Source organism: Erinaceus europaeus, chromosome 4 (assembly GCF_950295315.1).
Source record: "Erinaceus europaeus chromosome 4, mEriEur2.1, whole genome shotgun sequence".
NCBI classification, from domain to species: Eukaryota; Metazoa; Chordata; class Mammalia; order Eulipotyphla; family Erinaceidae; genus Erinaceus; species Erinaceus europaeus.
Window position 1 is genome coordinate 19829624 of NC_080165.1, and position 13919 is coordinate 19843542.

General features: G+C 52.8%; 1 protein-coding gene across 1 annotated transcript in view; it reads right to left on the bottom strand.

Moving 5' to 3' along the window:
* Positions 1-672: 672 nt before the first annotated feature.
* The window catches only part of MYH9 (myosin heavy chain 9), a 104063-nt gene continuing 90816 nt past the window's right edge, over positions 673-13919 (bottom strand). Inside the window, exons 31-41 of the mRNA XM_007519363.3 lie at positions 13084-13332; positions 10664-10876; positions 10347-10559; positions 9929-10090; positions 9123-9251; positions 7604-7692; positions 7382-7505; positions 6999-7207; positions 6220-6328; positions 5961-6133; positions 673-2227 (exon numbers count right to left, since the gene is read on the bottom strand). Coding sequence (XP_007519425.1) covers positions 2110-2227; positions 5961-6133; positions 6220-6328; positions 6999-7207; positions 7382-7505; positions 7604-7692; positions 9123-9251; positions 9929-10090; positions 10347-10559; positions 10664-10876; positions 13084-13332 — 1788 coding nt within the window. The 3' untranslated portion in view covers positions 673-2109. The remainder of the gene's footprint in view (positions 2228-5960; positions 6134-6219; positions 6329-6998; positions 7208-7381; positions 7506-7603; positions 7693-9122; positions 9252-9928; positions 10091-10346; positions 10560-10663; positions 10877-13083; positions 13333-13919) is intronic.

Sequence of the window (13919 nt, forward strand, 5' to 3'; positions counted from 1 at the left end):
CTAAGTCCTTAAGGTGTGTAGTAAGGCCGTTTATTTGAGCTTTTTCTAGTTCTCTAGTGTGTGACTGTACGGCTATGAGTTTCCCTCTCAGTGCTGCTTTAGCTGTGTCCCAAGTGTTTTGATAGCTTGTGTCTTCATTTTCACTTGTTTCCATTTGTTTAAAAAAAACCTCATTCCACCCCCCTCCAAAAAAAAATAGTTTTGAATTATTGAACTTGATTCATGAATAAAAATCGGGTATTTACATCAGTCTGTGATTATCCCTCAGGATGTGTGTTCGGTATCCGCGTTCCTTTTTTCCCGTGCATGCTCAGGGTCAGCTAGAACAGGACACACAGTCTGTGCTCAGTACATGCAGGCACCTGGCTACAAATGTGACTCAGCTACTAGAGTGGGGGGCTCCTCCGCCTGAGGCCCCTAGTTCAGTCTGCAAGCGCTCTAGCTCCTCTCTCATGAAACACAACTTCATCTGAAACAGAATAAACTCACCTAGGTCAACGTGAGCTGTTCTTGGCATCCTCAACCCTCCCTAGCGTACCTCTTCTGCCTCACAGCCGCCCCGCCGCGTCTCGTCACCACGTACAAGGCTCGTGTGCCTGCACGTCCTCCCAGGTGGCGCGGGCCCAGCCCCTCCTCGCCTCCCCCTCTTGCACAGACACAGCAGACGCAGGCTCGTCGCACATGGCTTTTATTGTGACGCTCAGTGGAAAACATCTGTAAACCAGCTTCCTGTAGTGGTGACAGCTGCAACACATGCTAAGGCACTTTTATTATATAAAAAAGGCTGGGGAGCTCCATTCACTCCTTTGTGACAGCAACTGGGACCTGAATTCAGAGCTTTTTAGGCATATGTAGCTTTTTTTAATCTATCTTCATGATTTATTGAGTTTTCCTTTAAAAAAAAATGCCTTCTTTGCCATAAGTAAGTCTAAATGCAGCATATACAAAATAGTTAGAAATACAGGTAAATTCAGCAACCAGTGTAGACCAGTGTAGGGGAGGCTACTCTCTTCTAAACATGGTTCTGGAGGAAAGGCAGTGATAAAGACGTGGAATTTTATTATTATAAGAAGGGGGAGAAAAGAAAATCTTTTTTTTTTTTGAGGTTTATTTTATTTGTTTCTTTTCAAAACATCTGAGCGGACAGCAAATCTTAACTATGTTGAGTTGGCGGTGCAGAAGCGCTGCCCTCGAGTCCCGTCCCAGCGCAGGCACAAGGTGGTGCGGGAGGGCCACAGGCTGTCAGGCTTGGGACAAGTCCCTTAACCATTAAATATATTTGGTCCCCAAGAGTGTTGGGAGAAGCCGCTGCGGGCCTTTCCAGCTGGGCCACTAGGCCCGTCTGCTTGGCCCAACAGCCTTGGCCATGGCAGGGCAGGCGCCCTCGGCAAAGTGGGGAAGGGGCAACATTGCACTTGAGGCGCTTTAGAATTGGGAAGGGGACGGTGGTGCTGCCCAGAGGGGGGTGGGAGCCATTTCCCCCTCTCCCCGCCCCAGTATTCTGTGCCCCGCACAGAGGTGACTGGGGTCCCTTGGGCCTGCTCTCGCCGGGTCACCCAGGACCCATGGGAGTGGGGGTGGGGGGCGATAGGGCCGAGGATGTGAGGTCACCATGTGTGATTGCCAACAGCAAAGAAGGGAGGAGGTGGAAGAGCTGGCGGTAGAGGCAGGGAAGGTGGCCACTCTTCCGGGGTGACTGGTTATCAAAAACTCCTTAGTCTGAAAAAAAAATAGATTCATAGAAAACTCTCTCGCCCGTCCCTGGTGGCCCAACCTCCTTCTCAACATCTTGTGCTTCCTGGCAAGAGAGGGCCGAAGAGCCTGCTGGCCACTCTGTTCGAGGTTCTTGGCCCGGGGCCCTGACTCTTTGGTATCAGATTCTGGGGGGAGGAGCAGAGTGGTGGGGCTGCAGCGGAGGAAGCAAACATCCCCAACAAGGTGGGAGTGGGAGATAAGGGCATGGAGGCGCAGGCCTGAGGTTCCCTGGTCTGGTGAGGATGGGGAGGGGTCACAGCAGTCCCAAGAAGATGTGTGTGAGGGCGTTGGAGGGCTGGAAGGGGAGGCAGAGTCGTCCGTCGGTCCATCCATCTCAGGTGGCGGGAGGAGAGGTTACTCGGCAGCTTTGGCCTCGGCCCCATCGGCTTTGCCGTCCACCTCCTCATCTGAGCACTCGCCAGCACCTTTCCGGGCCATTCGGCGGGGCACCACAAACGGCAGGTCCCCACGCCTGGGGACAGAGGCAGGGGGTCAGCGGGGCGGCGGGGCAGCTCATACATCAAGACAGACTGCAGGGGAAACAGGGGCCTCCCAGCCCACAGCAAAGGGCCTGTGGAACCACAGCTCTGCCAGGTGGAAGCACACTGGCTCTCAGAAACGGGGGATGAGCTAACGCTTCCCACTTCAACTGAAATCTCAGGACACCAGGACTGATTAAAGGGGAGTGGGGACGGACGGATGGATAAACACACACACACACACACACACGCACGCACGCACGCGCGCACACGGGTGGAGAGTCACCCTCTGCAAAATGCGGCCCTTGCCCAAACTTAGTACAAAACTGCTGAAACCAAAAGCTCCAAAAGCGACCAGTTATGCAACATGTGAAGACTGGTCTCTCAGAACACACAGGAGGAAGTGAACCTTGACCCCAGGATGCTCCCCCTACACTCCAAGGGAGCACGAAGAGAAGTCTCGCCAGGTTCCGACCATGCTGACACCCTGGTCCCAGAATCCTAGCGTCTAGAGTGATATTACACTGGGTAGCAGCCTGCACATGTCAAAGGACCCGCAGCAGGAGTGAGTGTGGCTGGACAGGACTGCTCACCTGGGAGGGTGCTGCACAGCCCAGGCTGGAACCCAGGCTCCAGTGCACGGGGGGCTTTGGTGCTATGGCCTTTCCTTTCCCTCCCTACCACTGTTTTTCTTTTTCCCTCCTCTTTCCCCCAGTTATCTTTATTTCTTTGATAGAGACAGCCAGAAGCTGAGAGGAAGGGGAGAGACAGAGAGAGAGAGAGAGAGAGAGAGAGACAGGTAAGATAGACACACCCCTACAGCACTGCTTCACCACTTGTGAAGCTTTTCCCCTGCAGGTGGGAGGCCTGGATCCTTGTGCACTGAAACATGTGCGCTCAACCTGTGCCACCACCTGGACCCCTCTTTCTTTTATATATATATGTATATATATTTTATTTATCTTTTATTGAATAGAAATGGAGAAAGTGAAAGGGGAAGGGGAGACAGAAAAGGCAAGAGGCAGAGACACCTGCAGCTCTGCTTCACCACTAGTGAAACTTTCCCTCCACAGGTGGGGGCCAGGGTGTGAACATGGATCCTTGCACACGGTAATATGTGTTTAACCAGATGTGCCACCACTAGGCCCCTCTCTGTCTTTACCTGAAAAAAGTCAGCTTGGAACAGTAAGGGCCCAGTAGTGACAAAGAAAGAGGGAGAGATAGAATGTGGTAGTTAGAAAGGGCTGATGGGCAGAAAAGGATGCTCCATGGAATGACTCATTCAACAAACATTCCTGGCTTGGCTGCTCTGGGCCCGAAAATGTGTCTGTACAGAAACCACAGTGAAGGAAACAACAAATAAATAAACAGTCTGGTTTCTAAGCTGGTGGAGCTTCTGCTCTGTAGGGCAGACTAACCTGGGTCAAATAATCACAGAAAAATAAAACTACAGACTCCAGAGAAAAGGTTTATGGTCAAGAATTCTGGATCCAAATTCTCTTCAGAACATTGAGTTCTGAAGGCCACTCTAGAAGGTGGAGAGACCAGGACTGTGGTGTATGAGGACAGTGAGGTGGGGGTCACAGCAAGTCGGGGCCTCCCTGGAACGTGTGTGGAGACTTGGCTACAGAGTGAGGGCAAGTAGGAATAAGGAAATGCATGGGTGTGTGTGTGTGTGTGTGTGTGTGTGTGTGTGTGTGTCCAGGGCTCAGTGCTGGCACCAGGAATCCACTGCTCCTGGTGGTCATTTTTTCCATTTTATTGAATAGGACAGAGAGAAACTGAGAGGGGAGAGGGACATAGAGAAAGACGCAGACCTGTTCTGCTGCTTGTGAAGCGTCCCCACTGCAGGTGGGGAACCAGGGGCTTGAACTGGGATCCTTTTGCTTAGTACTATGCGCACTATAACCGGGCATGCCACTGCATGGCCCTCTGTTTGGCTTTCTTTGTTTAGTGGGGCCATCACTTGACTAGGGGTAGTACCCCAGGAGAGACGGTGCCAACTGTGTAGAAAGGCCAACGGGCCAGGTGGTGGCACACCTGGTTAAGTGCACGTTATAAATGTTCAAGGATCGAGGTTCAAGCCCCTGGTCCCCACCTACAGTAGGAAAGCTTCAAGAGTGGTGAAGCAGGGCTACAGGTGTCTCTCTGTCTGTATTGTCCTTTCCCCTCTCAATTTCTGTCTCTATCAAAAAAACAAAAAACACAAGCAGGGAATCAAGTCAAGTGTCTATAGCCATACCACCATGAACATGCCCAATCTCATCTGATCTCAGAAGCTAAGCAGGGTCGGGTCTGGTTAGCACTTGGATAGGAGAATCAAGTCAAGGTCTGATTGATGTAGTTTGCCCTAGTCAAGGCAGCAGGACTCTTGCTCCAGCTGATGTGGGCAAGTGGAAGCTCAGGTTGGCTGTGGTGATATCCTTCAGTTTTCCAAAAAAGCCAAACTGATTTTCAGTGAAAATAATAGAGTGAGATTATAACGACAAATACTGAATAGACCATCTGCTCTTGTGGTTTTTATGCTTTAAAAAGGGTGTGTGTGTGTGGGGGGAGTCGGGCTGTAGCACAGCAGGTTAAGCGCAGGTGGCGCAAAGCACAAGGACCAGCATGAGGATCCCGGTTCGAGCCCTGACTCCCCACCTGCAGGGGAGTCGCTTCACAAGTGGTGAAGCAGGTCTGCAGGTGTCTATCTTTCTTTCCCCCTCTCTGTCTTCCCCACCTCTCTCCATTTCTCTCTGTCCTATCCAACAACTATAACAACAATAATAACTACAACAATAAAACAAGGGCAACAAAAGGGGATAAATAAAATAATTATTAAAAAAAAAGGGTGTGGGGGGAATCCCAGTAAAAAAGAAGGAAGAAAGGAGAGTCTTGAAGGAAAAGGTCTTTTGTCTCAACCCTCTAAGAAGCATGCAAAAGAGTCTTTTCCTGGGCTGGGGAAGATAGCATAATGGTTATGCAAAAGCCTTTCAAGCCTGAGGCTCTGAGATCCCAGGTTCAATCCCCTGCACCATCATAAGCCGGAACTGAGCAGTGTTCTGGTCTCTTCCTCTCTCATGGTATCTTTCCCTCTGTATCTACTCTTTCTCATTAAAATAAATAAAATATTAAAAAAAAAGTCTTTTCCTTATTTTTTAATAGACCTCATAAGGTGACACCACTTAGCAAATGCTTATTTGGCACTTCATCGCCAGCGATCAGCAACTGCTGACCCAAAGAAGCCAGCACGGCAGAGGTTCTCCTCGACCTTTGAGCTGCCACATGCACTGACTTCTCAGGCAGGACGAAGGCGACATGCCCAGCATCCACAAAAACTGGGCTGGAGAAGCCACAAAGGGCAGATGTTGGCCGGCTGCCTTGGTTCTGCTTTATGTGCTTTGCTCACTGGCAACTAGCTGAGAATCACAACTACATTTATAGTTGTTTAATGCTCTTAAGATGTGATTTTCAGCACAAGCTCACTTTTAATTGCCCTCCCCGTTTTTAAAAAGATTTATTATGAGAAAGGAGGGACTGAAAAAAAAAATTTAAAAAAAAAAAAGCCACAGAGAATAGTGCTCTGTCTGGCAAAAGGAGGAACTGTGGTGGAGCCTGCAGTCCCTGGGCCTTGGGCATGCAAGCTGGCGCTGACAGGCCGAGCTGTCTCTTCAGCCCCAAGCCCGCCTTTGAAAGGGAAAATGAGCATATGGGGGACCGGGCGGGGGCGGGGGGCAGGCTCACCTGAGCTTGTTCTTGAGGGAGCTGACTTCACGGTTCATGGCGTCAGCAGTCTCAGTGGCGTCCTCCAGCTCCCGCTGCAATTTCCGGCGCGAGGCGTTGGCCCGCTGGGCCTCCTCCTCAGCCTCCTCCAGCTGCCGCTTGAGCTGCTTCAGGCGGGTGGACGCCTTGTCAGCCTGCAGAGGTAGGCGGCCGCAGGTGCCTGGTGAGGAGCGCGCTGGTGTGCGCACACACTCCCGGCAGGAAAAGGGGCCGCACTCACCTGGTCCTTGAACTGCTCGGCATTCCTCCGCTCATCATCCACCTGCAGCAACACATCCTTCAGCTTCTTCTCTGCCCGTCGCACCTGCTTGCAGGCTGCCTGGCGCTCCCTGTGGGTCAAAAAGGCAGCGGCTCAGGGGACTCCCTCCTCCAAGGGTCTGGCCAACATGCCATAAGCTGGCCTGACACTTCTGGGGCCTTGCTGCTATTTCCCCCACAGGGCTCATAAGGCCGTCTTTACTGAACACCTACTGTCCTATCTCTTGCAGGAGCCACTGAGTCCCACCCTGTCACATGAGAAATCGGGGAGTGAGGAAGGAGAGTGACATCACAAAGAACACACACTAGGAAAAGGGTAAAGTGAGATTTGGAGCCCGGTGAGCCCCATTTCTGCTGAACCCACAGATGGGCTTGCCCAGGAACCTTCACATCCAGAATTTCACATCCCCAACTTTGTGGGTCCAAATCTCTCTCAAATTCCTCAGGACAGGGGCTGGATGCTAGTGCATCTGGTTGGTTCAAGCCCCTGGTCCTCACCTGCAGGGGAAAAGCTTCTCGAGTGGTGAAGCAATGTTGCAGGTCTCACTCTCTCCCCCCTCAATTTCTGTCTTGTCAAATTAGATAAAAAGTTTAACAAATGGGAAAGTTCATCACAACTTAAAAACATTGCTTAGGACCCGGCGGAAGGCTCAGTGGACACAGCAGAGCCAGCCAGGATGTGAAGCGGCCTCTGGGACTGGGGGAACATAAAGGCGCCAGATGATGGCGCGGGCCACCTACTTGGTCTCGTTGTCCAGCTGCTCCTCCAGCTGTGCGATCTTGGCTTCCAGGGCAGCGATGGAGGCCTTGTACTTGGACTTGACGGTGGCCTCCATCTCCTGCAGCTTGACCTTGAGCTCCTTATTCTGGCGCTCCATCTGCTGCCGTGCGTTCTCGTTCTTCTGGGCGTGGCTGCGCTCTAGGTTCAAGTCGGTGTTCATCTGGTCGATCTGGGGGGAAGAAGGGTCAGTCACCCCAGGGAAGGCAGACAGGAGAGGTTGTGCTGGGGCGCAGTGTGGGGCAGAGGCAGGTCAGCTGAGCCTGTGGAGCCCTCGCAACACCAGGTCCTGGGCTCTCGCTCTAGGTCCTCCCTGGAAAGGGAGGCCGGGCAGCCCTGCACCCACCTGCAGGTTGGCCTTCTTCAGCCTGTCGTTCACAAGCTCCGTGTTGCTCTGCTCCTCCTCCAGCTCCTCTTCCAGCTGGGCGATGCGGGCTTCTAGGCGCCGCTTCTCCTCCAGCGCCAAGGCCCTGGGTGGGACAGGAAAAGATGAGCGGGGTCTGTCCTGAAGGCGAGTGGTTCCCGATACCCCCTGCGGCACCCAGCAGGGTACTCGGCCCTAGCTCACCCTTTGCCACTGCTGTTGGCGATCTCGTCAGCAAGCTCGTCCCGCTCTTGTTGGGCCTGGCGCTTGGCACGCTCAGCAGCTGCCAGTTCCTGCCATGAGCACACAGGATATGAGCCCAGAGGGTACCCACTGCCCAGAAAGCCCGCCTCTCCTGTCCTAGCAGTGCTGTGGCTCTGTTCTCTCAAATCCTTCCCAACCCTGCCTCCTCCACAAAGCCCTTTCCCATAAATCCCTTTGGCTCCAGGGCTGATTCCTTCTTGTGGTCACAGTTTAGGCGCCATGTGGTCACAGAGACTCACGTCTAAGCCCCGAGAACCAGGCCAGCTGTCAAAGATATGGAGGTGAACAGGCATGAGGAGTCCAGTGTGTTCCCGGAAGAGCCGAGGAACAAGACAGAGAAACGAGCTGGGGCCAGAGCTCAAGGGTGTAGGAGGGAGTCGGGCTGTAGCGCAGCGGGTAAAGCGCAGGTGGCGCAAAGCACAAGGACCGGCATAAGGATCCCGGTTCGAACCCCGGCTCCCCACCTGCAGGGGAGTCGCTTCACAGGTGGTGAAGCAGGTCTGCAGGTGTCTATCTTTCTCTCCTCCTCTCTGTCTTCCCCTCCTCTCTCCATTTCTCTCTGTCCTATCCAACAACGACAACAACAATAATAACAACAACAATAAAACAACAAGGGCAACAAAAGGGAATAAATAAATAAAAAATAAATATTTAAAAAAAAAGGGTGTAGGAAGCTAGAGGCAGGAGACAGGCTTCACCCCGAGGGTGAGGCAGCTCCAACACGCCCCCAGGCAACCTTGAAGGGAGGCGTCACCTCAGTTCAGTGAAGCAAGAGTGGGCACGGAACAGACTAGGAAGTCAGTCACCTCACATTGCTGAAGATGCCCTGGGCAATGTATCCAGTGGCCATGATGGGCATGTGTCATTAACAAGGATTTCCACTGGGAGTTATCACAGCAGAGGGTATGATACCTCATCACAGACCCCTGCAAGCGTCAACCCGGCTTTGACCTAGCACGTTATGATTGGGCCCTCCTCAATCGTTATCGAACAGGCCATGGCCGGTGCGCCGCTATGTTCCATCGCTGGGGAGCCAGAGACGACCCGAACTGCCCCTGCGGCTCCAGACAGACTATGACCCACATAGTCAACGACTGCCACCTCTCCAGATTCAAAGGAGGTCTCGAAACTTTACATCAGGCTCAACCTGATGCTGTTGACTGGCTACGGAAGAAGGGCAAACGCTAGAAGAAGAACAGCAGAGGGTGGTTTACCATACAGCCTCATTGCACGCAAGAGAGTAGCCCCAAATGGTGACAACTTCTCTCTCTCTCTCATCATAGCAGAGAGCCTTGCTAATTAATGAAAACCTGCAGGGAATTCTCTTAGGTAAGAACTACTCCCCCACTCATTCCAGAGTGTGGCTAGCTTGCTTCTTCGGCTGGAAGGCGAAGGCCCTGAGTCTCCACCTGCTGCAGAGAGGACGCCAATGTGAGCGCCCTCCTCTGGCCCCGCCTACCTCCTGCAGCTGAATCATCTCAGCCTCCATGCTCTTCAGCTTCTTTTCATTCTCCTTGGCCTGTGCCAGGATCTCCTCACGGGACGCGCGAGTGTCCTCCAGCTCTCGCATGTAGTCCTTCATCTGGGCCTGGGGACCGGGAGGAGAGGTTTGCACCAGCACCTACCCTGCTGACAGGGACCTGGCTGCTTTTTAGCCTGATGCCACAGTCAGTCAACTTAACCTTGAAGTGCAGAGTAGGAGCAAACTAAAAATAACACATCTCTTCTCTTCATCTTCCACCTTTTCACCTTTGGAGACGGAGGGAGCTTCCTGTTGACACACCTGCTACTCTCAGCCAGTACCTCCCTACCAGCCCAGCTCCCACTATGTGGCCGAAACACATGTCCCGTTACCCTCTGGGGCAAGGTCAGAGGGCAACAGGTGGGACTACCAGCAGTTCCCAGGGTATGTGCCCTGTGGATGTGGGGAGTGATGTGGTATCCCAGAAACTTTTTTTTGGCTATGCCTTAATGATCTGGGAAGCAAACATCTCCTGCGTGTGTATCTGACTGGCTGCTTCACAGAGCTGTCAGCTGGGAACTTGCCACCATGACGGACAAAGGCTGGATTGGATGAGAACCTATTCATCCATGATTTCTCCTGGAGCTCTGCCCTGGGTGGCTCTCCTGCTCAAGCCCCTGTGTGTGGGGGTGTGCACTGTGTTTAAAGTGCTCCGTCCCTTGTCTTGTTATTAGTTTGCTTTGATTCTCCCTTGCAGAGCCCTGCGGTGTGTGCAGGCCCAGTTTGGCCCGGCCGGACCTCACCTGAAGCTTCCGTAGCTGCTTGATGGCTTCATCCCGGTTCTTGTTGGCTGAGTCAATGTGGGCCTCCAGGTCCTTCAGGTCCATCTCCAGCTTTTTGCGAGAGGCCACCGCCAGGGAGCGCTGCTTCCTCTCATCCTCTAGCTCTGCCTCCATCTCCCGCACCTGGTAGCGAGGCCAGCAGCTCAGGAAACCAGACCCACACACAACCCCTGCTCCTGGGCTGAGGCCAGGAGAGCTGGACACAGCCCTGTGGGGTCAGTGAGGATAATTCCCGTGAAAAGCCCAAGAGAGTGAGTCACTGAGCCCTGGGACAAAGGGCTGGAATTTAAGGACACGGGGGGCAGAGCCAGGGAGTTAAGCACAGTCCAGGGAGAGAGAGCAGGGAGCCAGAATGCAGGGTGGTGGGAAGCTAGCACACCTGTCTGACCAGCTGCTTCTTCTTCTCCTCACTCTGCTCGTCGCGGCCCTGCAGGTCCCGCTCGAACTGGGCCTTCATGGCCTGTAGGTTCACCTCCAGCCTCAGCTTGGCATCCTCAGTGGCCTGCAGTTCATCCTCCAGCTCCTCGAGTTGGGTCTTCATCTCCTCCACCTGCTGCTCCAGGGCTCGCTTGGACTTCTCTAGCTCATGGACCTGCCAGCGGAGGACCAAGTCAGGAGCGGAGGGACAAAAGGTGCCCACAGACTTGACGTCACCGCGGCCCCATCCGTCTGTGCTGCCCCTGGCTGGGTACTCACACTTTTGCCGACGTCATCCTTGGAGCTCACGAGGTCCTCCATCTCCGTGCGGAGCTGCTTGTTAAGCCGTTCCAGCTCTGCCTTCAGCTCCAAGGCCTCCTCCAGGGCCCGGGCCAGCGACAGTGCCTTGGTCTCCTTCTCCCGAGCCTCTGCCTCAGCCCGGTCACGTTCCTCTGCATACTTGGCGGAGATGGTCTTCTCCTCGGCCAGGAGCTGGGAAAGAGGCAGATGCCATGAGGCTCCGAGTAAGAGGCTCTCAGAATTCAAGAGACTCATTCATGGGGGGTCACAAAGCTTTATGCTCTTAGATCTTTAATGCAGCAGAGGAACAATAAGTAGAATCACAGGACAATATACAAATATATACAGAGTTGTTATTTTTTAATATTTATTTATTCCCTTCTGTTGCCCTTGTTGTTTTATTGTTGTAGTTATTATTGCTGTCGTTGTTGGATAGGACAGAGAGAAATGGAGAGAGGAGGGGGAGACAGAGAAGGGGAGAGAAAGATAGACACCTGCAGACCTGCTTCACCACTTGTGAAGTGACTCCCCCTGCAGGTGGGGAGTCAGGGAGCTGGAACTGGGATCCTTAAGCCGGTCCTTGCGCTTTGTGCCACATGTACTTAACCCACTGCGCTACCACCTGACTCCCATAATTAGACTTCTTAAGGAATAAAATTAGAGAGAGAGGCCCTACTGGGCACAGCACCAGCTCAAGCATCCTGCAGAATGAGGGTCCCACTGCTCAGTCTCAGGAGCGGGGACCAAGATAAGTAGCACAAAGCCACCGTCCAGTTGGTTCCGAGAGGAAACAGCTGTTCAATGTGTACCAGTGACTGGACGAGGCAGAGTTCACTTCTGGCATCAGGCTTTAAAGTCTCTAGTATTCTTATTACATAGGAATAATGATTCTGTTACATGAAATATGCCAGGAGAGGGATAAATGCCAGATGATCCCATTCACAGGTGAGACAAAGTAAGGAAAAATTTAAGGTGACATTTTAATTAGCTATGGCCTAGGAGGCAGACCCAAGGATCTAAAATGATCTTTAAAAAAACAAAAATGAGTAGTCCGGGAGGTGGCGCAGTGGATAAAACATTGGATTCTCAACCATGAGGTCTTGAGTTTGATCCCCGGCAGCACATATACCATAGTGATGTCTGGTTCTTTCTCTCTTCCTATCTTTCTCATGAATAAATAAATTCTTTAAAATAAAAAAACAAAACAGAGTTGGGTAGTTGGGTAGTAGCGCAGTGGGTTAAGCGCACATGGCGCGAAGTGCAAGGATCCCGGTTTGAGCCCCCGGCTCCCCACCTGCCGGGCAGTCACTTCACAGGCGGTGAAGCAGGTCTGCAGGTGTCTGTCTCAACCCCTCTCTGCATCTCTCTGTCTTATCTAACAACAATAATATCAATAACAACAACAGTAATAACTACAACAACAATAAAAAACAACAAGGGCAACAAAAGGGAAGAGAAAAAAAAAAAAGGCGATATTTATGTGACTCAGGGTCCTCTCCCATGAGAACCCATCGGAATTATCTCACCCTCAGAACCTGGAGAGATGTTGGCTACTACTTACTGGCAGGAGAACAGGTAAACTTGGCTGCTCAGAAGCCACGCCCCTCAGTGGATCTCTGCTAGGGATGTCAACTTAAAAGTCCCCTGCATCCTCTCCCTCTCCCTCTTTCTCTCTCTCCACTGGCTGTATCTCACTCTCCCCCTTTCCCAACCTCCATGCCTCAAATATTCACATCAGCCTTCCCTTTCCTCTCTTTTCCTTCTAACTGACGCAGTGCTCAGCTCTTGCTCATGGTGGTGTTGGGGATTGAACCAGGGACCTCAGAGCCTCAGGCCTGAACTTTTCTCTTAAAGGACCACCTAGCAAACGCTTCGGACTTTGTAGGCTGCAGTCACTGTAGCAACTTCTCAGTCTTGCTTCTCTGGCATGAGCCAGCTAGAGACAACAACAAACAGGGGTGATGGCTGAACTCGATGACCCTCGATACCCTACACCCCAGGAGGCTGCCACTGGCCAACTAGCTGACCTCCGACTTATTCTAGTTTGCTCTTCCGCCCCACTGTCTGCATCTCTGGGACCTTCCTTAGGTCTTCTGGAATAAGGAAGACATGTGAACACTAACAAAATTCTAAGTGTCAGTAAAACTGGTTCCCTACAGGACATTTGAAAGATGGAAGAAGCCAGGAAGGAGATAAGCCACTTCTGACCTATTACACGAGGGGGTCGCGCCTAGAGCGCTTCTTCCCAGGCCTTCTGACACGCAGGAAGCAGAGAGGGACTTCTGTGGACCTGCTCCCTTGGCCTCCCTCCCCCAGGCAGGCGGAGAGACGACTCCAGGTCTTGCCTGCTGCACAGAGGCCATGATCGGGGGCTGCGGTGTTCGCCCCGCCGCACTCACCTGGTCAAACTTCTTCTGCTTCTTCTCCAGGTTGGACACGCTCTGTCGCTGGTGGTCCAGGTCCACGAGCAGGTCGTCCAGCTCCTGCTGTAAGCGGGTCTTGGTCTTCTCCAGCTTGTCGTAGGCAGCCGCCTTCTCCTCGTAGCGCTGGCCCAGCCCCTCCAGGTCCTTCTGGAGCTTCCTCTTGCTCTCCTCTGCCACCTCCAGGCACCCCACGCCATCCTCCATCTTCTTCTTCATGTCTGTCACCTGGGCAAGAGCAGGAAGTGGAAGCACCCAGGACGGTCCCTGTTCTGGTGACCCCTGCATACCTGGAACAGCTGAGAGCTGGCTCCCCCTGGGTTACTTCCCTCTCCCAACGAGGCCAGAGAAATGGAGTTCGTGTAGAGGGCACCAGCCTGGTGCACTGAGCCTGGGACGCCACCGCAGGGCAACTCCAGGAGGCCTCTTGATCCTGGGTGACCCGGAAGTCTCCCATTCTACAGAGGACGGAAGAGGGCGCCTCTCCCATTCACCTCTCCTCAGGGAGCAGAGGTACCCTTTGGGGGAGTCTGTCTGCTGGGGGAAGAGAACACGGGCATTGTCTGCAGCCCCTTCCTTGCACCTAAAGAACAACAGGCAGCTGCTCCTACCCACGCTGTGTGGCATGGACTGTCTAGCCTGGCACACATGAAGTCTCAAGGCAGGATCCACAACAGGGCGTCTAGGTCTATCTTTGACCACAGACCTTCTGGAAGTCTAGAGAAGATAAAGGTCTTGGGAAAACGTTTTGGTACGCCAGAGATGAAATAATTCGGTTGCCAAATATACTGGTCAGAAAAGAAAAAAAAAACAAA